Source organism: Coregonus clupeaformis, chromosome 14, assembly GCF_020615455.1.
Source record: "Coregonus clupeaformis isolate EN_2021a chromosome 14, ASM2061545v1, whole genome shotgun sequence".
Classification (NCBI taxonomy): Eukaryota; Metazoa; Chordata; class Actinopteri; order Salmoniformes; family Salmonidae; genus Coregonus; species Coregonus clupeaformis.
In genome coordinates, this window is record NC_059205.1 from 16,490,398 (window position 1) to 16,514,304 (window position 23,907).

General features: G+C 42.9%; 1 protein-coding gene across 1 annotated transcript in view; it reads left to right on the top strand.

Annotated features, from left to right (window-relative positions):
* The window catches only part of LOC121581347 (protein unc-13 homolog A-like), a 64,217-nt gene that overhangs the window by 18,865 nt on the left and 21,445 nt on the right, over nt 1-23,907 (top strand). Inside the window, exons 2-3 of the mRNA XM_041896868.2 lie at nt 14,063-14,092; nt 23,451-23,550. Of these exons, the coding sequence (XP_041752802.2) occupies nt 14,063-14,092; nt 23,451-23,550 (130 nt within the window). The remainder of the gene's footprint in view (nt 1-14,062; nt 14,093-23,450; nt 23,551-23,907) is intronic.

Consider the following 23,907-nt stretch of genomic DNA (forward strand, 5'->3'; position numbering starts at 1 on the left):
TAAAAAACATATCCACAGCATGATGCTGCCACCATCATGCTTCACCATAGGGATGGTATTGGCCAGGTGATAAGTGGTGCCTGGTTTCCTCCAGTGGTGACGCATGGCATTCAGGTTAAAGAGTTCAATCTTGGTTTCATCAGACCAGAGAATCTTGTTTCTCATGGTCTGAGAGTCCTTTAGGTGCCTTTTGGCAAACTCCAAACAGGCTGTCATGTGCCTTTTACTGAGGAGTGACTTCCGTCTGGCCACTCTACCATAAAGGCCTGATTGGTAGAGTGCTGCAGAGATGGTTGTCCTTCTGGAAGGTTCTCCCATCTCCACAGAGGAACTCTGGAGCTCTGTCAGAGTGACCATCGGGTTCTTGGTCACCTCCCAGACCAAGGCCTTTCTCCCTGATTGCTCCGTTTGGCCGGGCGGCCAGCTCTAGGAAGTGTCTTGGTGGTTCCAAACTTCTTCCATTTAAGAATGATGGAGGCCACTGTGTTCTTGGGGACCTTCAGTGCTGCAGAAATGTTTTGGTACCCTTCCCCACATCTGTGCCTCGACACAATCCTGTCTCGGAGCTCTTCCTTGGTTTTTGCTCTGACATGCACCGTCAACTGTGGGACCTTATTATAGACAGGTGTGTGCCTTTCCAAATCATGTCCAATCAATTGAATTTACCACAAGTGGACTCCAATCAAGTTGTAGAAACATCTCAAGGATGATCAATGGAAACAGGATGCACCTGAGCTCAATTTCGAGTATCATAGCAAAGGGTCTGAATACTTACTTTTTTTTTTTTTTTTATAAATGTGCAAACATTTTTGTTTTGTAATTATGGGGTATTGTGTGTAGATTGAGGATTTTTATTTATTTAATCCATTTTAGAATAAGGCTGTAACGTAACAAAATGTGGAAAAAGTCAAGGGGTCTGAATAATTTCCAAATGCACTGTATTCATTTTTCAACAATTTTCATCATAAAATGTAAGATTTCTGATCAAACAGATGGAAAAGGGGTTTTAGAAAACATCTAGCAGAAAAATACTTAAAAGGTATTAGAAATACATCAAATCACAATCATGTTGAAGTAAACACCCCTGCCAACTAATATCAACATTTATATTTAGTTTAGCAGAAATTTGCCTTCTGTTAGTTTAAGAAATATTGTCTAGTGTCTTGTCATTCTGTTACCAAAAATCCACATATCTTTTAAGATATTTTCAAATTGCTCTCCTTCATGAGGAGGATAATGAAAGTTCACAGAATTAACAAGTAAAGGTAGACCTAGCAATTAGTTATAGTGTTTTTACTTATAACAATTTGGTTTATCATTCATTAAGTGATTACAACTTGTCATTCTGTTACCAAATTGGTAACAGAATGACCAAAAAAATCTGTAACAGAATGACTGCAACAATTGTCTACAATGGGGATTCATAGTAGTCACAAACCACAGTTGGGTCACCTGCTACTGTCCTCCCTTCCACTGGCATACTGTTATATTCAGCTAATAAATGTTTTCTTTCCCTTTCTGTCACATGGTGGTCGAAGCAAGAGTGTGAAAACAGTCTGGACAAGCCCTCCCTCTCTCTCTCTCTCTCAGACAGCACAGCATTGGACTTTACTATACTTCACTGTACTGAACTCTACTGTACTGAACAGTGGAGGCTGCTGATGGGAGGACGGCTCATAATAATGGCTGGAACGGAGCAAAAGGAATGGCATCAAACACATGGAAACCATGTGTATTTGATACCATTCCACTTATTCCACTCAAAGCCATAACCACGAGCCCGTCCTCCGCAATTAAGGTGCCACCAACCTCCTGTGGTACTGAAGTATACTCTACTGTACTATACTCTACTGTACTAATCTCTTCTGTATTGTATCGTTCTGAACTCTACTGTACTTTACTGTACTAATCTCTACTCTACTGTATGGTACTGTCAGGGGTATAGTGCTGCCGTACTCTACTGTATCGTACTGTCAGGGGTATAGTGCTGCCGTACTCTACTGTATGGTACTGTCAGGGGTATAGTGCTGCCGTACTCTACTGTATGCGTACTGTCAGGGTATAGTGCTGCCGTACTCTACTGTATCGTACTGTCAGGGGTATAGTGCTGCCGTACTCTACTGTATCGTACTGTCAGGGGTATAGTGCTGCCGTACTCTACTGTATCGTACTGTCAGGGTATAGTGCCGCCGTACTCTACTGTATGGTACTGTCAGGGGTATAGTGCTGCCGTACTCTACTGTATCGTACTGTCAGGGGTATAGTGCTGCCGTACTCTACTGTATCGTACTGTCAGGGATATAGTGCTGCCGTACTCTACTGTATCGTACTGTCAGGGGTATAGTGCTGCCGTACTCTACTGTATGGTACTGTCAGGGGTATAGTGCTGCCGTACTCTACTGTATGGTACTGTCAGGGGTATAGTGCTGCCGTACTCTACTGTATGGTACTGTCAGGGGTATAGTGCTGCCGTACTCTACTGTATCGTACTGTCAGGGGTATAGTGCTGCCGTACTCTACTGTATGGTACTGTCAGGGGTATAGTGCTGCCGTACTCTACTGTATGGTACTGTCAGGGGTATAGTGCTGCCGTACTCTACTGTATGGTACTGTCAGGGGTATAGTGCTGCCGTACTCTACTGTATGGTACTGTCAGGGGTATAGTGCTGCCGTACTCTACTGTATGGTACTGTCAGGGGTATAGTGCTGCCGTACTCTACTGTATGGTACTGTCAGGGTATAGTGCTGCCGTACTCTACTGTATGGTACTGTCAGGGGTATAGTGCTGCCGTACTCTACTGTATGGTACTGTCAGGGGTATAGTGCTGCCGTACTCTACTGTATGGTACTGTCAGGGGTATAGTGCTGCCGTACTCTACTGTATCGTACTGTCAGGGGTATAGTGCTGCCGTACTCTACTGTATCGTACTGTCAGGGGTATAGTGCTGCCGTACTCTACTGTATCGTACTGTCAGGGGTATAGTGCTGCCGTACTCTACTGTATGGTACTGTCAGGGGTATAGTGCTGCCGTACTCTACTGTATGGTACTGTCAGGGGTATAGTGCTGCCGTGACTCTACCGTATGGTACTGTCAGGGGTATAGTGCTGCCGTACTCTACTGTATGGTACTGTCAGGGGGTATAGTGCTGCCGTACTCTACTGTATCGTACTGTCAGGGGTATAGTGCTGCCGTACTCTACTGTATGGTACTGTCAGGGTATAGTGCTGCCGTACTCTACTGTATGGTACTGTCAGGGGTATAGTGCTGCCGTACTCTACTGTATGGTACTGTCAGGGGGTATAGTGCTGCCGTACTCTACTGTATGGTACTGTCAGGGGTATAGTGCTGCCGTACTCTACTGTATCGTACTGTCAGGGGTATAGTGCTGCCGTACTCTACTGTATGGTACTGTCAGGGTATAGTGCTGCCGTACTCTACTGTATGGTACTGTCAGGGGTATAGTGCTGCCGTACTCTACTGTATGGTACTGTCAGGGTATAGTGCTGCCGTACTCTACTGTATGGTACTGTCAGGGGTATAGTGCTGCCGTACTCTACTGTATGGTACTGTCAGGGGTATAGTGCTGCCGTACTCTACTGTATCGTACTGTCAGGGGTATAGTGCTGCCGTACTCTACTGTATGGTACTGTCAGGGGTATAGTGCTGCCGTACTCTACTGTATGGTACTGTCAGGGGTATAGTGCTGCCGTACTCTACTGTATCGTACTGTCAGGGTATAGTGCTGCCGTACTCTACTGTATCGTACTGTCAGGGGGTATAGTGCTGCCGTACTCTACTGTATGGTACTGTCAGGGGTATAGTGCTGCCGTACTCTACTGTATGGTACTGTCAGGGGTATAGTGCTGCCGTACTCTACTGTATCGTACTGTCAGGGGTATAGTGCTGCCGTACTCTACTGTATGGTACTGTCAGGGGTATAGTGCTGCCGTACTCTACTGTATGGTACTGTCAGGGGTATAGTGCTGCCGTACTCTACTGTATGGTACTGTCAGGGGTATAGTGCTGCCGTACTCTACTGTATGGTACTGTCAGGGGTATAGTGCTGCCGTACTCTACTGTATGGTACTGTCAGGGGTATAGTGCTGCCGTATCTACTGTATGGTACTGTCAGGGGTATAGTGCTGCCGTACTCTACTGTATGGTATCTGTCAGGGGTATAGTGCTGCCGTACTCTACTGTATGGTACTGTCAGGGGTATAGTGCTGCCGTACTCTACTGTATGGTACTGTCAGGGGTATAGTGCTGCCGTACTCTACTGTATGGTACTGTCAGGGGTATAGTGCTGCCGTACTCTACTGTATGGTACTGTCAGGGGTATAGTGCTGCCGTACTCTACTGTATGGTACTGTCAGGGGTATAGTGCTGCCGTACTCTACTGTATGGTACTGTCAGGGGTATAGTGCTGCCGTACTCTACTGTATGGTACTGTCAGGGGTATAGTGCTGCCGTACTCTACTGTATGGTACTGTCAGGGGGTATAGTGCTGCCGTACTCTACTGTATGGTACTGTCAGGGGTATAGTGCTGCCGTACTCTACTGTATGGTACTGTCAGGGGTATAGTGCCGCCGTACTCTACTGTATGGTACTGTCAGGGGGTATAGTGCTGCCGTACTCTACTGTATGGTACTGTCAGGGGTATAGTGCCGCCGCACTCTACTGTATGGTACTGTCAGGGGTATAGTGCTGCCGTACTCTACTGTATGGTACTGTCAGGGGTATAGTGCTGCCGTACTCTACTGTATCGTACTGTCAGGGGGTATAGTGCTGCCGTACTCTACTGTATCGTACTGTCAGGGGGTATAGTGCTGCCGTACTCTACTGTATGGTACTGTCAGGGGTATAGTGCTGCCGTACTCTACTGTATGGTACTGTCAGGGGTATAGTGCTGCCGTACTCTACTGTATGGTACTGTCAGGGGTATAGTGCTGCCGTACTCTACTGTATGGTACTGTCAGGGGTATAGTGCTGCCGTACTCTACTGTATGGTACTGTCAGGGGTATAGTGCTGCCGTACTCTACTGTATGGTACTGTCAGGGGTATAGTGCTGCCGTACTCTACTGTATGGTACTGTCAGGGGTATAGTGCTGCCGTACTCTACTGTATGGTACTGTCAGGGGTATAGTGCTGCCGTACTCTACTGTATGGTACTGTCAGGGGTATAGTGCTGCCGTACTCTACTGTATCGTACTGTCAGGGGTATAGTGCTGCCGTACTCTACTGTATGGTACTGTCAGGGGTATAGTGCTGCCGTACTCTACTGTATGGTACTGTCAGGGGTATAGTGCTGCCGGAGCAGGGGCGAGCAGCGCTCCCTCACTTTTTAGAATTTGAGAATACACAGAGCTCGTAAAACTATTTCTGGAAATTATATTTATTTACCACAAATTCCATGAAAAACGATAGAATGACAAACCAAATAAATATGTGTAGCAGCCTAGAGGTAGTTAAATGGTGGTTTCTTCCCTGTCTTCTCTCTGGCGGTGGCGAGAATGATGAACTGTAGGCTACGTGTGTGCACTGCGAAGGCCCATCGGAGGCTTGACCACTTTGACCAACTGATCCACCGCAGCATTCGCTCTTTAGAGGGACTAAAAGAAAGGCCAGGTACAAAAACCCTGGAGGCTGTAGTGGCTGGAAGAGGGGTAAAACTGGGGTAAGTCTCCCTCAGTGAATAACCCTCAATCACCAGCAGTTCCTATCCAGCCTTACAAACAACATGAGAAGCCGCCTGTTCACAACCACAAGCTTTAAAAAGGCACGTCGGCAGCGGATCAGGCTGCAGCACAGTCCGAGTACACACACCTGATACGTCAGGCAAACATCCAGGAGAGAGCTGGCCAGAGCCTCTCCCTCTGGGATTCGGGGAAGAAGACATTTGCGTCCCGTGCCAATGCTTCTCCCTCCCGTGCTCCTCCACCATCAATGGCTTTAAGGACTTTGTTGACACTAGGGGAGAACAGGTGCCACGTGAGCTGAGACCTCTGCTTAACTGTACATATCTCATTCCCTGCAGCTCGGCGGAGTGTGAATGGGGGATTAGCCACATGAACCTTATCACATCAACGAGATGTAGGAACCAAATTCGCTGTGTGTCTGCCTTGATGTTCATAAAACCCCACGGACCCCCTTCTTGCGCAGTGGAACAAAAAATTATATGTGGTTACCGGCTAGGGGCTGTGGCGGTCATTACATTTTGTCAGCCGGTGATTGTCAAGCAAATAAGTGACGGTTTCATGGTAATTGACCGTTAATGAAAATAAACACGCGTAGCATCTCCTGGCTTCCACGCATAGTCTACATGACACTGACGCAGACCTTTGGAACATCTACTTTTTAAAAAGTATAATCAATCCATTTATTATAGCCTACACCATCACACTAAATACATTATTTATTTTAGACAGGTCTAAAGAAACATGATATGAAGAAAATGTAGTATTTTTCAGAAGAACAGAATAGCATACTCTAAGTTGTCCTGATGTTAGGCCTTGATCTGGCTATGCCATATGGCTGTGGGCTACACTAGTTCATTTAGAATTCCGTGGCATTATTTTACAGTATGAAGAATACAATTGAACATAGCTGAATTAAATAGAATGTATATTTTCTCCAAATGATTTCCAAGGAAGTGCACACGTGGCTATTCTGTGTGGAGCGGTTAACAAAGAAACAGGTCCTCCTATATGCTTAATTTAGAGTAATTTATGCAACTTTAGTTGTGATACAAACGTTGGGCTATATGTTTTGATTGTTAATACATTCTAAGGCTGCATGATGAGACTAATGATGATTTGAAAAAAGTTGCATGAAAGGTATGAGCTATGATTTGTTTCTTGTGCAGGCTGCACATCCTTAATCAATCTGTCATTCATAATTTGACAAGCACTTGATAATATTCTCACCAGGTCTCGAATTTCCCGGCGGCAGCCCCCTTGTGTGGCCGTAATGCCCCCTAAAAAATCCATGCCAAAATCCATGCCAAAGTGGCCATTGTGCCCTTGGGCTGAATATAATAATTATAATTCCCTTATCCCGGCTGCCGGACTCCGAAGCACCTCTCACTCACTTGGCTCTCTCAGATATTTAAATTCTTATTAGCCAATGCCTGTCACGGGATTGGGTCCTTCTCGCAGGCATCTCAGCTAAGATTTTTTTTCTAAAAACCTGTTTTTGCTTTGTCATTATGGGGTATTGTGTGTAGATTGATGAGGGGAAAAAAACAATTTCATCCATTTTAGAATAAGGCTGTAATGTAACAAAATGTGGAAAAGGACAAGGGGTCTGAATACTTTCCCAATGCACTGTAAATAGCGAATGGAGTACGCTTTTCCGGTGGTTCATTTTCATGCCAGCCAGATAGGCTATATTCCTGTTGTAAGCGAAGCAATGTGCTTAATATTAGGAAAGTTGATAGATAAATAAATAAATAAATACATATAGTAGGCCTAGCCTATAGAAATCTGATGGGATCCTCCTCTTTTTAATAGAGGCCATCAAAACTCTGTTTTCTCACACAATTGCATAGTCTATAGAAATGTTATGCAACATGAGCTCATGGGATCTCATGAAGTGTTTGATTTTCGAAAACATTTGCATTGACATCAGAGTCATTAGAGGGACAATAGAGTGCTGAGTACCAGGCAGTTAGCAAGTTTGGTAGGCTACTAATGACCATCAGCAGCATCAGAGCTTGGAGAAGCCTAGATACCGTGACTAAATGGTCACATGGAATTTGACTGCGGTCATGACTCGTGACCGCCGGTGTGGTGGTAGTAAGGCAGGGTTCTTCAATTCCGGTCCTGGAGGGCCGAAACACTTCTGGGGATTCAGCAGGGAGGAGAAGGTGGCAAAGAGCTTCCTAGGGTTAGAGGCAGATGCTTGGAATTTAGAGTGGTAGAAAGTGGCTTTAGCAGCAGAAACAGATGAAGAAAATGTAGAGAGGAGGGAGTGAAAAGATGCCAGGTCCGCAGGGAGTCTATCAACTATCAACTGGGTCACCTCAAAACTTGTGCTAGCAAACTTGAAACATTGTATAAAATATTCTGGGCCCTCAGAGTTTTCCGCGCCAGTGAGCTCGGGACAGACACAGCTGTACGCTATTTGTGCAAGGGACAAGAAGTAAATCAGGTATATGACGTTTCCACTGGATGAGAGCTTGAAATATTGTTCAAATACTTTGAGGAACTATTGTCATTCTCAATTGATTCTAAAAACAGACTTTGTAAACATGCTGTTTGAGGTGAAAAATAAAATACTTTGAGAAGCGCCACAGCTCATTAGTGGTGGTGAGTTAAGACAATCAGAAATACTATCAGACATCCCCAAATGGGCACATTTAAAGGCCAACATTTGTGCGCATGCCAGGTAGACTAGTCCTACTTCTATATGCGTAATCAGGCGCGTGTCCTTACTCAACATTGACAGGCGCGTTTCAAACAAAAGACAATGAATAAATTGACAAAACTCGTAAATGGAATGAAATAAACAGAAACTTGTTTCTCACAAGTGTTGTATAGGTTGTGAGTTCTGCAAAACACGTCCACTCTGACAATGAGAACAGTAAATTACTGTAATAATAATAATAATAATAATATATTGATGCATTAACAGAAATTAACATAACCAAACAAACTTAACTAGAAATTATGGGAATTAACGGTAAATGTAGGCTAATACTGGTGATGTATGTAATGGGGAATTGATAGACACAGCAAACAATGCACACAATGAAGTTATGAAACAATGACTACACACAAAATGACAGGAGAGAGCGCATTTTGGAGAGAGATGTGCCTTGTGCATCTGAGCCACAATCCCCATATTCTTGAATGAGCCACAATCCCCATATTCTTGAATGAGCCACAATCCCCATATTCTTGGACCATGGCATCCTCGCGGCCTCCTCAATGGGTTAGTCCACTGAGACAGGCGCAAATCACACAGGTGTCTCGTGTGCCATGAAAATCTCATGTTTTCAATACAGACCCCTTTTGTCATACACTAGGCTATTCCATAAAAGGCACCCAGACCTTATGAAAGTTGCACAGAATAGCCTTAATTTTATAATAAATTAAATCTAGTGATACATAACTTGACAGTTCTGCCATCCATTGTGACATTGTGGGAGGAAAACCAACCTTCCAATTAATAGCAATGCATTTCTTAGCCGCTATAAATGCTAAGTTACACAGTTTCTTCTGATAACAGTCTCCAGTATCAACATTTCCAAGCAAACAAAAATAGGGAGAGGGGAGAATCTGTAGACATGCTGAGATAAAGAACATACTCTTTACCAGAATTCAGCCAGCCTTCACAAGATCATAACATATGGAAATATGTCCCCTTTTGTGTTTTACACTTCCAGTAGAGGAATTACATTTCTGAGTGCATGATATTCAGTTTCACTGGCATATATGATGTTCTATGGATGGTCTTAAACTGAGTAATTTATGTCTGAGATTAAATGAACATGAACATCTGTATCCATTCATCAACATTGTGTTGTGCACCATGATAGTGTAGTCTGTAGACCTGTTTATACCGTGTCAGTGTGAAAGGTAGGGAGTTATCTAGGGAAACTGACAGATCAATAACGTTACATTGCTATACTGACTAATAAAAACTCCCAATGTGCTGTCAAAAGACGTCAGAACATTGGTCTTCAATCGTTTGGCCGCTGGTTTCATCATTTGATTCAGGTGTAGTGTGATTGAGGCAATAATAATACCTAAAGTTAATGAGCTAGCTAGCTAGCTAGCTAACGATAGCCAACTTTTTGGTTTAGCTCTAATGGTACGTCAACTGGCAAAAACTAGCCAAGTTAATTTACTTCTGTTGAAACGGGACAAAAAGGCTACAAAACATTTCCATACACACAACAGCTGTTAGAAACTGCTATCTGACAGATAGCTAGAGGCTAGAGCTGAACTGGTGGTAGCTACTAGATAGCTAGCTAGTTCATTCTCTTCATACAGAACTTCATTCGAGAGGGGATGAAACATTAGCTAACGTTACATGTCAGTTACACTACTAACTCCGCACTGGAAATAAATATTTTTTTCTGTTAAGTCAAACAGCAGTTACAGTTGAAGTCGGAAGTTTACATAGACTTAGGTTGGAGTCATTAAAACTCATTTTTCAACCACTCCACACATTTCTTGTTAACAAACTATAGTTTTGGCAAGTCGGTTAGGACATCTACTTTGTGCATGACACAAGTAATTTTTCCAACAATCGTTTACAGACAGATTATTTCACTTATAATTCACTGTATCACAATTCCAGTGGGTCAGAAGTTTACATACACTAAGTTGACTGTGCCTTTAAACAGCTTGGGAAATTCCAGAAAATGATGTCATGGCTTTAGAAGCTTCTGATAGGCTAATTGACATCATTTGAGTCAATTGGAGGTGTACCTGTGGATGTATTTCAAGGCCTGCCTTCAAACTCAGTGCCTCTTTGCTTGACATCATGGGAAAATCAAAGGAAATCAGCCAAGACCTCAGAAAAGGAATTGTAGACCTCCACAAGTCTGGTTCATCCTTTGGAGCAATTTCCAAATGCCTGAAGGTACCACGTTCATCTGTACAAACAATAGTACGCAAGTATAAACACCATGGGAACACGCAGCCATCATAGCGCTCAGGAAGCAGACGCGTTCTGTCTCCTAGAGATGAACGTACTTTGGTGTGGAAAGTGCAAATCAATCCCAGAACAGCAAAGGACCTTGTGAAGATGCTGGAGGAAACAGGTACAAATAATCTATATCCACAGTAAAACAAGTCCTATATCGACATAACCTGAAAGGCCGCTCAGCAAGGAAGAAGCCACTGCTCCAAAACCGCCATAAAAAAGCCAGACTACGGTTTGCAACTGCACATGGGGACAAAGATCGAAAATGATGTGGATATATTGAAGCAACATCTCAAGACATCAGTCAGGAAGTTAAAGCTTGGTCGTAAATGGGACTTCCAAATGAACAATGACCCCAACCATACTTCCAAAGTTGTGGCAAAATGGCTTAAGGACAACAAAGTCAAGGTATTGGAGTGGCCATCTCAAAGCCCTGACCTCAATCCTATAGAAAATGTGTGGGCAGAACTGAAAAAGCGTGTGCAAGCAAGGAGGCCTAGAAACCTGACACAGTTACACCAGCTCTGTCAGGAGGAATGGGCCAAAATTCACCCAATTTATTGTGGGAAGCTTGTGGAAGGCTACCTGAAATGTTTGACCCAAGTTAAACAATTTAAAGGCAATGCTACCAAATACTAATTGAGTGTATGTAAACTTCTGACCCACTGGGAATGTGATGAAGGAAATAAAAGCTAAAATAAATCATTCTCTCTACTATTATTCTGACATTTCACATTCTTAAAATAAAGTGGTGATTCTAACTGACCTAAGACAGGGAATTTTTACTAGGATTAAATGTCAGGAATGAAAAACAGAGTTTAAATGTATTTAGCTAAGGTGTATGTAAACTTCCGACTTCAACTGTATGTCTTAGAATTGTCTAAATGAAGAGTTTGACGTTAAAAGCCTGCTAGAGTTAGCAGCAGGTGGAAGAGCAATAGCCACGGTCGTAGTATGGATGAAGCCTGACCTGGAATGTGAAGCTAACTGAAGCTGGCTAGGTTTATAAAAGCCTGAGTAGATCTAGTTTGCTTCGTAGTATACCACTCTGCACTGATCTTCATGTTTTTCTAAAATGTTCTGTGGAAATTGTTAAAAGTAGAAGTTGTATGGTTTAACTTTGCAGTCAATGGTTTATGTTTGGCATACTTTTAAAGTTACAAATCAGAGTCTCAGTGTCATTCTGTTAATGTGGAATTGCCCTGTTTCTTTATTACAAAAACAACAACACATTTGGCATTATAGCTTTCATCTAAACAACCCTGGGACCTATTTTATCAAAAGGTACAAAAGAATACTCTAAACCTTTTCTGCTAAGGTTGGTATTAACACATTTTGAACATACCAAATCTCAGACCATGCGTATGCACACCTTGCAGTGGATGATAAACTGTTTAGAAAGCACATTTTGGGGAGGAAATCGAGGTGTTTGATGCATGGGAATAATAATCGGTAGGCTAATAAAAACATTAAAACGTAGGCCTAATGACAAAACGGCTGTATTTGCCGTTGATAAGGTAACATAGCAGCATGTTGCCTAATATATTTATTTTACTTTTATTATATAGACCTAAATCATAATCATATTGCAGGGCATGTCTCTCCTTTTCTGACATGACTGGTTTATTCCCGCTACACAATAAATATTAGGCTACCATTTATTCATCGCTCATTCAATAGCCAAGCAGGCTCGAAACTAAATAGACCGGTATAGCCTATGACAGCATGGGTAGGCTACAGTATTGTTGTGCAATATTTGTTCAATAGACAATCAGTCTTGCAGAATGAGGGCAGTGTTTGGCACTCGCTATAGGCGATATGCATTTTTTGTTTGAAAACTCACTGCATTCTGCCCGCACTTCTACAGAAATTTGATCACATTTGCAATTCCGCTTTCTTTTAGAAACGGATATGGCCCAGTTCCAACATTTCCAAATCATACAGCAAATGAGGGCATTTTTGTTACCATAAAAGGTTAATGGAGGGCATTTTCCAGGCGGGGTTGTAGCGCTAGTTCATGAGCACACAAATATAATATGGCTCTGATTTATCAATGAAAACAAGCGTATATGTTGCGTGCGACATTTTGATAAATCCTAATATTTTGTGGCCCATGCAAATCTTAGTATCTCCACGTACGCCAGAATTGAGTATGAAATGTATGCACGGTTGATAAATGAGGCCCCTGGAGATTGATGTCAAATATATTTTTAATGAAGAAAACTTTCTTGAAAGTTAGGCTAGTGACTAAATCTGTTTTGCACAGTGTAGGCATTGACTGCAAGGTAACATGTTTTTTTCCCCCTTCTGTAATAAGACAAGTAAAGCCTCTGCGCTCAGAAAATCAGCACGTCCACCACCCACCTCCTGTCTCTACTGCAACACCACACTGATAAAACACAACAGGCCAGTCATACTAGTGTAACCTCCTATGGCGGAGTCCCAAATGGCACCCTATTCGCTATATAGTGCAGTACTTTTGACCAAGGCCCAAACGGCTTTGGTCAAAAGTAGTTCACCATGAAGTGAAATAGGGTGCCATTTGGGACGCAACCTTTGTGGGTGCGCTAAAGCCTCTGCCAAGAGTTCTGGACCTTATTGGCACTAGGAGTAGTGCAGTTGTCCTATAACCACAGGGTTGCGGGCTTATTTTGTCCAACAACAATGTGTACTGTACCTTTTAAAATCACTCCAAATGTCAAGCAGAGACCCATATGAAAGCCTTCATCTGAATTTGTTTTCAGCAGAGTTTTAGTTCACTTTGATTGTTTTAAGCTTCAAAGGTAAAAGTATTCCTCCATGTGGGTATATAAGGTGTGTTTTGCTGTCTATATTGTTGTTTCTGTCTATGCTTTTGATTGTTATAAGAAATGGTATGGGTTGAAAAGGACTAATGATTAGACAACAAAAAAGTGACAATACTATAATCGCATATAAACTTAAATGGACTAAATGCTAATAGAGCAATGAAAACAAAGTGAGGTACAAACAAGTAAATAACTCACTTTTGTCCATGAGGCAATGCTGAAGTGTCCTCAGATGATGGCTGCCATTCAATGAATTATTTTGTGTGTGTCTGCCATCTTAGACAACTGATGACCACCTGACCTGTCGGGTAACTCAGTGGCCATCTTTCTTGGGCACTTGGCCACTTTGATTAGTTGGCTTTGATATTTTCTTGGAGAATTCACAACAATAATTTAATGTTTGTGTTGACCCCAAGAGTGGCTGCTAATGGGGATCCAGAGAAATGAACCAATGTGAGCCTGAGAACTACCCACAAAACAGGAAACTGGCAGTCATTTTGGAGGGAAATGGATCCAGCATGTTATATTCTTTGTGTAAAAGTTCTGTCAACAGATGGTGTTTCCCTGTGTGACTCTGTTCCTCTATGTGTTTTCACAGTGAAGAAAGCCAAGCTGGATGGACCCCAAGGTAAGTGCAGCTATTAAAAATATTGCCTAGTCAGACCATTACTCTGTTCCAGCTGGCTGATAGGCGTTATTAGATAGGTACTGTTTGGCGTAGCACAGAGAATCTTCGACCAACCTTAACCTTTTCGATACTTCCTCAATTCCTGACTTGGAAGATAATCATCGTCTTCTAAACGTTCATGTCTAGTTGCCGGGGGTTTGTTTGAATTAAATGCTCCGTTATTAAATAAAATCAATGTTTTGCTCCATGAAGTAATCCAACAATGTGTACATTGTCATCTTGTCTATTCCAAATCTTCTCTCATTGATTGAGACAGGTGGGGGTCCACCCCAAAGTTCTGCATGTCATGATGGCACACCTGTGGACGAGGAACACGTGATGATGGCGGAAGCGGAAGCACTGTTTGAGTCGGATGGTGCGTTGAGTAAAGTTAATGGAAATGAGTGGAAAACTATAACATTGGAGAATGGAGCAAAACAGGCTAAAGTTGTTGATGAAGATAGGCCTCGGTCTAATAATGCCTCGTTCCTTGTTGGAATACATTTCATGGATAAGGATGTGTTTTTGGGAGATCCATTTGCAGTCAAGGAGATGGTGGAGGACACACTGCGAAAGGTGGAGGCAATTAAAGTGACCAGGAGTGGTATGGTGTTGATTTATTGTACAGTTGAAGTCGGACGTTTACATACACCTTAGCCAAATACATTTCAACTCAGTTTTTCACAATTGTTGACATTTAATCCTAGTAAAAATTCCCTGTCTTAGGTCAGATAGGATCAATACTTTATTTTAAGAATGTGAAATGTCAGAATAATAGTAGACAGAATGATTTATTTCAGTTTTTATTTATTTCATCACATTCCCAGTGGGTCAGAAGTTTATATACACTCAATTAATATTTGGTAGCATTGCCTTTAAATTGTTTAGCTTGGGTCAAACGTTTTCGGGTAGCCTTCCACAAGCTTCCCACAATAAATTGGGTGAATTTTGGCCCATTCCTCCTGACAGAGCTGGTGTTACTGAGTCAGGTTTGTAGGCCTCCTTGCTCACACACGCTTTTTCAGTTCTGACCACACATTTTCTATAGGATTGAGGTCAGGGCTTTGTGATGGGCACTCAATACCTTGACTTTGTTGTCCTTAAGCCATTTTGCCACAACTTTGGAAGCATGCATGGCAGTGTACACATGTTTCTATTACTTCACGGAGCAAAATAAATACAAACGAACCCCTTGCAACTAGACATGGACGTTTAGAATTGTTGGGAATTGAGGAAGTATCGCCAAGTTAAGGTTGGTTGAAAATTCTCTGCTATGCCAAACAGTACATAACCTGTAACGGCTAATGGAGCATCACATTAGCACGTTAAAAGCTGCTAGCTAAGGTAAGTGCTGCTGAGAACCTAGAAATAGAATGGACAAAACATACAGGACTGAATTCGGTCAAACTTGCTAGCTATGTCTTATAGGTCAAGGAGCCTCACCAATCAGAACCGTCTACCAATTATGGATGTAGTTTCGGACGTGGGACATATGCTTCTAGCAGGTACAGTCATTGGACCATGACTTACAGTATCTCGCAAGCATTACTCATGGTCAGTTTATTCAGAAAACCCATATTAATTATGTCTCACCCATGACGTATGTCTACGTTTGGGTGAGCAAGTTAATATATAATTATTATTCAAATTATTATTTTATGAAAACTCTAGCCTCTCATTCAACACAAATCCCCTTCATCAAATATACTCCCAGCAGAACTGACAAAAAAAAACAGACTGTGATTTCCAGGACACTGCCCCTTTGTTCTGGCCTCCTATCTCCCAGAGAGTTGGCATGAGATATTCACTCCCTTCAGGTCTCTCTTACTCCTCTTTTCTCTCCCATTCTGCTCTTGGTAAACTGCATACCTTTTAACCTCAATCAGTGTTACTGTGCCCCAGCCAATCAGGGTCTTTTTTCAGGCCTCATTCCGCTTAAAAAAAGGCTATTTTTAATTGTTGATGATACGGCCCATCTGCTACCTGTTTGCACTCATGGATTTTAGAAAAGTCAGCATGTCTATGGTAGTAATCTCTGAGATTGTTACATAGTTGATTAAGTCTATCTCGATACTCTCCGTCTACGGCCCACTGTAAAATAACTCTGTCCCCCCTTCCTGGGGTCCAGTCTCCCTTCACAGTCGCCCAATCCTTTCCTACCACTATCTGCAATCTCGATGGTTGTGGCCCGTTCTCTTACAGTATTTGCACGGCGCCTCACACTCTTTGGCAAAATGCCCTTCCTGGCTACAGTTAAAGCACTTATTCCCTCTGTTGTAGCCCTCCCTCTTTCCTGAGTTTCTACCCCTATCTCCTCTCTCTCAGAGTGGCGATTAGGTACTCTGCTCCCTTCTGCTCTTTCTTGGCTCAGTCCTGTCTGTTATTCTGCTCATGATGGATTGCATATCTTTTAACCTCAGCTAGCTATGCCATTCCCCACCCTATCAATGTATTTTTAATGGTCCTGCTTATCTCTGGTCTCATTCCACTGAGGAACGCTATTTTTAATTGCTGATGGTAGGGCGTATCATTCCCCTGTGCCTGGTCTGGCTCGGGTATGCCACTGTTTGTGTTGAACACATCCTTAAGCCTCTCTAAGTATTGGCTAACAGACTCACTATCCTCTTGTTTACACTCATGTACTTTAGAGAAGTCTGCATGACGATGGTAATGTTCCCTGAGGCGATTACACAATTCAGTTATTTTCCCAACATACTCTCCGTGATCGGCCCATGGCAAAAGTGCCCTCTGGGCATCCCCTGGAACCCACTGGCCTCTAACGGCAGCCCAATCCTTTTCCACCATCTGTCTGACTGCTTTCTCAATTTCCCCAGTGTTCAACTTAAAACTTGCTGCCAAGCCTTCCAGATCCCTTCTAAACCCTTCTATTCCTGTTTTGGGGTGGGTCATTCCTTCTACTGCTCGGGCCACGTCCCTCTGTGTCCATGGCCTGTATACATCTAAGGTTGCTGGGGCCCCTTCATTCCCTGCCAATGGGTAAGGCTATCATTGGGTACTGGCCCCTTCCTACTCTCTCATCTCCTGACTCATACTGACTCCCTCCTGAGCTCAGCTCTGAATCCTCCTGTTCTTCCCTCGTAACTGGACTTTTGTTGTGGGGTTCAAGTCTCCTCAGGGACCTGGGTCTTCCACCCTTCGGTCCCTTGACCCCCATTGTACACTAGTACTCTAGTTACTTTCTTAGCCTTCTCTTTCCGTCTCTCTTTCTCTCTCTCTCTAATTTCTGCAATTCCAATTAGGTTTGCTGCTGTTGTTCCAAAAGTTTCTTAAGAACCTCAACTGTACTTTCTTCCTTTTCTTTATCCTCACCCTCCTCTCTCTTTCGAGACTCCGAGAGCCACATCATGGCCGTATCTAGCCCTTCCACTCGGTCTCTGCATCTGTTTTACCATGGATTTGAGTTTGTCTGCGTCCAGACGTCCCTCAAAACCATACCTCTCCCTCCACCTGGTCACATCATGGAGGATCCTTCTATCCCTGGACTCCATCAATCTTGTAATAATTCACTCAATAATTATTCTCCTTTGGACTTATTATTAGGTGCGACTTTTGAGCAAATGTTATGATCAACTTTTGTAATTAACCATTTAAATTATTCAACCCGTAACCCAGATTGTTTTAAGACCCCAGTTTCATGAAACGGATGGGACAACCATTCTTTCTCACGCGACCTATTTTAGTCCCTTCCTTGAAACAATTAATTATCGCGACTTTCGATGGATAATTAGGTCTCACACGTATACAACCTTATATGATTATTAGTTAACACTATCGGTAACCCGGAGTTTGTAAATCTCACACTCTTCCTCTGTAGAGGTGAATGGCAGCGGGTGGAAAGCCAAAAGCTCTAAGGCATGATGGCGGGATTAGGTAACAAGGTTACCTTGGATAACCCTGCGGCAAACTGTAGGCACAAATGGTGGACTGACACTGCGTGCAGCTCACTCAGTTGCTTTGCAGATGTAAGGGAAATGAGTAGCTTGGAAACTGTTTTTAGTAGCGGTATGAAGGAGAGATATTGCATCGCCATGCTTTCCAGCGGCTCAAAAGGCTGCTGTGAAATAGCCTCAATTGTGTCAATGGCCTACACACAATACCCCATAATGTCAAAGTGGAATTATGTTTTTTGACATTTTTACAAATAAATACAAAATGAAAAGCTGAAATGTCTTGAGTCAATAAGTATTCAATCCCTTTGTTATGGCAAGCCTAAATAAGTTCAGGAGTAAAAATGTACTTAACAAGTCACATAATAAGTTGCATGGACTCACTCTGTGTGCAATAATAATGTTTAACATGATATTTGAATGACTACCTCATCTCTGTACCCCACACATACAATTATCTGTAAGGTCCCTCAGTCGAGCAGTGAAGTTCAAACACAGATTCAACCACAAAGACCAGGGACGTTTTCTAATGCCTCGCAAAGAAGGGCCCCTATTGGTAGATGGGTTAAAATAAAAAAGCAAACATTGAAATTCCCTTTGAGCATGGTGAAGTTATTAATTACACTTTGGATGGTGTATCAATACACCCAGTCACTACAAAGATACAGGCGTCCTTCCCAACTCAGTTGCCGGAGAGGAAGGAAAACACTCAGGGATTTCACCATGAGGCCAATGGTGACTTTAAAACAGTTACAGCGTTTTAATGGCTGTGATAAGAGAAAACTGAGGATGGCTCAACAACATTGTAGTTACTCCACAATACTAACCTAAATTACAAAGTGAAAAGAAGGAAGCCTGTGTTATTTGCCACATTTGTATTTATTTATTTTACCTTTATTTAACTAGGCAAGTCAGTTAAGAACAAATTCTTTTTTACAATGACTGCCTACACCAGCCAAACCCGGACGACGCTGGGCCAATGCGTTGAATACAACAGGTGTAGACCTTACAGTGAAATGCTTACTTACAAGCCCTTAACCAACAATGCAGTTTTAAGAAAAATAAGTGTTACATAAAAAATAGATAAGTAAAAAAGAATTAAAGAGCAGCAGTAAAATAAAATAACAGTAGGGAGGCTATATACAGGGGGTACCGGTACAGAGTCAATGTGCGGGGGCACCAGCTAGTCGAGGTAATTGAGGCAATATGTACATGTGGGTAGAGTTAAAGTGACTATGCATAGATAATAAACAGAGTAGCAGCAGCGTAAAAGAGGGGGTGGGGGGGACAATGCAAATAGTCCGGGTAGCCATGATTAGATGTTCAGGAGTCTTATGGCTTGGGGGTAGAAGCTGTAAAAGAAGCCTTTTGGAGAGAGAGAACAGTCTATGACTAGGGTGGCTGCAGTCTTTGACAATTTTTAGGGCCTTCCTCTGACACCGCCTGGTATAGAGGTCCTTGATGGCAGGAAGCTTGGCCCCAGTGATGTACTGGGCCGTACGCACTACCCTCTGTAGTGCCTTGCGGTCGGAGGCCGAGCAGTTGCCACACCAGGCGGTGATGCAACCAGTCAGGATGCTCTCAATGGTGCAGCTGTATAACTTTTTGAGGATCTGAGGACCCATGCCAAATCTTTTCAGTCTCCTGAAGGGGAATAGGCTTTGTCGTGCCCTCTTCACTACTGTCTTGGTGTGTTTGGACCATGATAGTTTGTTGGCGATGTGGACACCAAGGAACATGAAGCTCTCAACCTGTTCTACTACAGCCCCATCGATGAGAATGGGGGCATGCTCAGTCCTCTTTTTTTTCCTGTAGTCCACAATCATCTCCTTTGTCTTGATCACGTTGAGGGAGAGGTTGTTATCCTGGCACCACACGGCCAGGTCTCTGACCTCCTCCCTATAGGCTGTCTCACTGTTGTGTTGTCAGCGAACTTAATGATGGAGTTGGAGTCGTGCCTGGCCATGTAGTCATGGGTGAACAGGGAGTACAGGAGGGGACTGAGCACGAACCCCTGAGGGTTCCCCGTGTTGAGGATCAGCGTGGCAGATGTGTTGTTACCTACCCTTACCACCTGGGGGCGGCCCGTCAGGAAGTCCTTTGCAACAAGGCACTTAAGTAATACTGCAAAAAATGTGGCAAAGAAATTAACTTTTTGTCCTGAATACAAAGCGTTATGTTTTGGGCAAACACAACACATCACTGAGTACCACTCTTTATATTTCCAAGCATGGTGGTGGCTGCATCATGTTATGGGTATGCTTGTCATCGGCAAGGACTAGGGAGTTTTTCTATGATAAAAAGAAACAGAATAGAGCTAAGCACAGGCAAAATCCTAGAGGAAAACCTGGTTGTCTGCTTTCCAACAGACACTGGGAGACAAATGTACCTTTCAGCAGGACAATAACCTATAGATAATAGGCAGAATCTACCGCACACCCAAAGCTGATTTATGAAGGTGCTGAAGGCAAAAGGCAAAACTGGAGAAACAGGAAAAATTCCCCGCACAATTCCACTCAGATGCTAATTTATTTTAATTATAGCTGAGCTTTCGGTCAGTCGACCTTCATCAGAGCATATCTCCACAAACAATAGTGGGACAGATAAGGCCACAGCGAGCCAGAGGTAATTGCCTGTGGTAATCTAAAGTACCCAAAAGGGCCACTAGATGTCAAATCCTATAGAAATACAGGATCGAACAGAACATGTTTTAGATGTATTTCTACTAGAACGAAACATGCACACAGGGAATGTGGTGTTAGTATAAGGAACCCATACTCTCAAAGTGAGCAATAAAGCAAAAGAAAAGAAGAGGAAAACATATACAACACCTATGGGGCGGCAGGTAGGTGGAGCAGTAACTGAAAGGTGCTGGTTCTAAAGCCGATAGGTGAAAAATCTGTGATGTTCCCTTGAGCAAGGCACTACCTAATTGCTCCTGTAAGTTGCTCTGGATAAGAGTGTCTGCTAAATGACTAAAATGTAAATGTACATATGTAGAACCAAGAGAAATCTAGATAATGGTAAAGGTAACCTGTCGGGGAAGTATTGGGCCAGTAGGGCCGTCATGAATACAGGACACCATAATACCTGTGTGTGTGGTGTGTGTGTGTGTGTGTGTGTGTGTGTGTGTGTGTGTGTGTGTGTGTGTGTGTGTGTGTGCGCTAGGAATTACAACATGACCCTCATATCAAAATCCTCCTTAACGGCTGTACGGTGCCTAAGGTATGAATCCAGAGTTCTCTTTGGCAGAGTTTACGGTCATTGTCTCCTCTTCTCGGTGACACTTCCACCTTCCCACTGCCCTGGAATTGTAGACAGGACAAAAACCACAAGGACAAATATACACTGGAGCTGCTTACCAAGATGACATTGAATGTTCCTGTGTGGCCTAGTTACAGTTTTGGCTTGAAAATCTATGGCAAGACTTGAAAATGTCTGTCTAGCAATGATCAACAACCAACTTGACAAAGCTTGAAGAATTTTTACAATCCAGGTGTGCAAAGCTCTTCGAGACTTACCCAGAAAGTCTTACAGCTGTAATCGCTGCCAAAGGTGATTCTAACATGTATTGACTCAGGTGTGTGAATATTTATGTAAATGAAATTCTGTAATTCATTTTCAATACATCTGCAAAAATGTCAAAAAACAAGTTTTCTCTTTGTCATTATGGGGTATTGTATGGAAGAGTATTAGAGCCAAGTGAATAGAAAAAATGAATACATGGCGAGGGGTGGTGGTACTTGGATGTTTTTTAAAGAACTTTAAAAAAGTGTCTTTCGAGAATAAAGTCGCAGTTATATTTCAAGATTAACATAGGGGATTTGGTAAATGTCATGTCTCCCTGGATCCCTGTTGCTGTGCCCGCCACTGTTAAAATGCCTGAGTTAGATGACCTGGTGAAACTAGACTTTAGAATTGGCTTTAGTGACAAGGACATCCTTGCTCTTTTAGCACAGAATAACCATATTATTATAAGTATTAGAAACAGGAAGAGGCTGTGCCACAGATTATTTTCAGAAGGTGTAACCGTGGTTAAATACTTAGGTAGAGATGGGCTGGTTGTGTTTGTGGGTGGTAAAAAGTAGGGGCAAAACAAACAAATGGCTATCAATCTAATTATCTAATACACTTGCACGCACACTCGCGCATTCACACACACAAAAAGTTTCCCCCTGGACTAGACTATAGGCCTACACTCTTCTAACGGCCATGATGCGTTATGAACACACACAAAATGCCCTTGAGTGACCCAGCCAGAGCCTGGACTTGAACCCGATCAAACATCTCTGGAGAGACCTGAAAATAGCTGTGCAGCGACACTCCCCATCCAACCTGACAGAGCTTTAGAGGATCTGCAGAGAAGAATGGGAGAAACTCCCCAAATACAGGTGTGCCAAGCTTGTGGCGTCATACCTAAGAAGACTCGAGGCTGTAATCGGTGCCAAAGCTGCTTCAACAAAGTACTGAGTAAAGGGTCTGAATACTTATGTAAATGTGACATTTTTTTTTTTAATTTTATAAATTTGCAAAAATGTCTAAAAACCTGTTTTTGTTTTGTCATTATGGGGTATTGTGTGTGGATTGATGAGGGGGGAAAAAACAATTTCAATACATTTTAGAATAAGGCTGTAACGTAACAAAATGTGGAAAAGGTCAAGGGGTCTGAATACTTTCCGAATGCACTGTAAGTAATTTATGTAACCACATAGACTTGGATGAAAAGAGAAAGTATTTCCTTGTTACTAAAGCCCATTCTAAAGTATAGTTTCACCAGGTATATAATATAATAATATGCCATTTAGCAGACACTTTTATCCAAAGCGACTTACAGTCATGCGTGCATACATTTTTACGTATGGGTGGTCCCGGGGATCGAACCCACTACCCTGGCGTTACAAGCGCCGTGCTCTACCAGCTGAGCTACAGGCATTTCAACGGTACCACACACAGCAACAGGGAGCCAGGGCAATATGCAGTTAACCAAATCCACAACTTTAATATTGAAATATAACATTCTCTAAATTAAATTAAATCAAAATATTGCCACTTTATTCTCTAAATATTGCCACTTATTCACAAAATCTAATTTCAACTTTATTCTCTAAATATTGGCACTTTATTCTCGGAATATTGGCACTTTTTAAAAGTACTATTATACCCCAAAAAAATATCCAAGTACCACCACCTGTCGCCGTTTTTTATATTTTTTGGCATGTTGGGCCACTCCTCATACGTTTGAGGTTTTACCTTCGTTGGCGCATACTGTCCTCAGTGTCGGAGCCTCTGAGGGGTGATGTTGTTGGGACTACCCTAGAATCCCCCATATGTAATACATCTCACTCATATTATCAGAGAACCGGGGTTATGAAAGTAACCTTATGTTCTTTCTCTCTCTCTCCCCCTCACAGAGAAGTTCAACACGTATGTGACCCTGAAGGTGCAGAATGTGAAGAGCACCACCATCGCTGTCCGGGGCAGCCTGCCCAGTTGGGAGCAGGACTTCATGTTGTGAGTCCTCTCTTTCTCTATCACTCCATCTCCCTCTCTTCACCATTTCTCTCCATGCGTCTCTCCTTTTCTTTGTCACTCCTTACCTTTCCTCTTTCATCTCCATCTCTCTTTATCCTCTTCATTTTTGTTATGTCTCCATCTCTATCTCTACCTCCTTTTCCTTTCTACTGCTCCCTCATCCATCCTTTCTCCCTTGGTACCTCTATCACTCACTCCCCCTCCACATTGGCTACCTCCCAGCCCCTCTCTCTCCACTCCTCCTTCTCCTCTTCCTACCCATTTGCTCCTTGATCTCTTACTTTCTTCCTCCTTCCTCCTCCTCTCTTCTCCAACCGTTCCCTCAGCTTCCCTCTG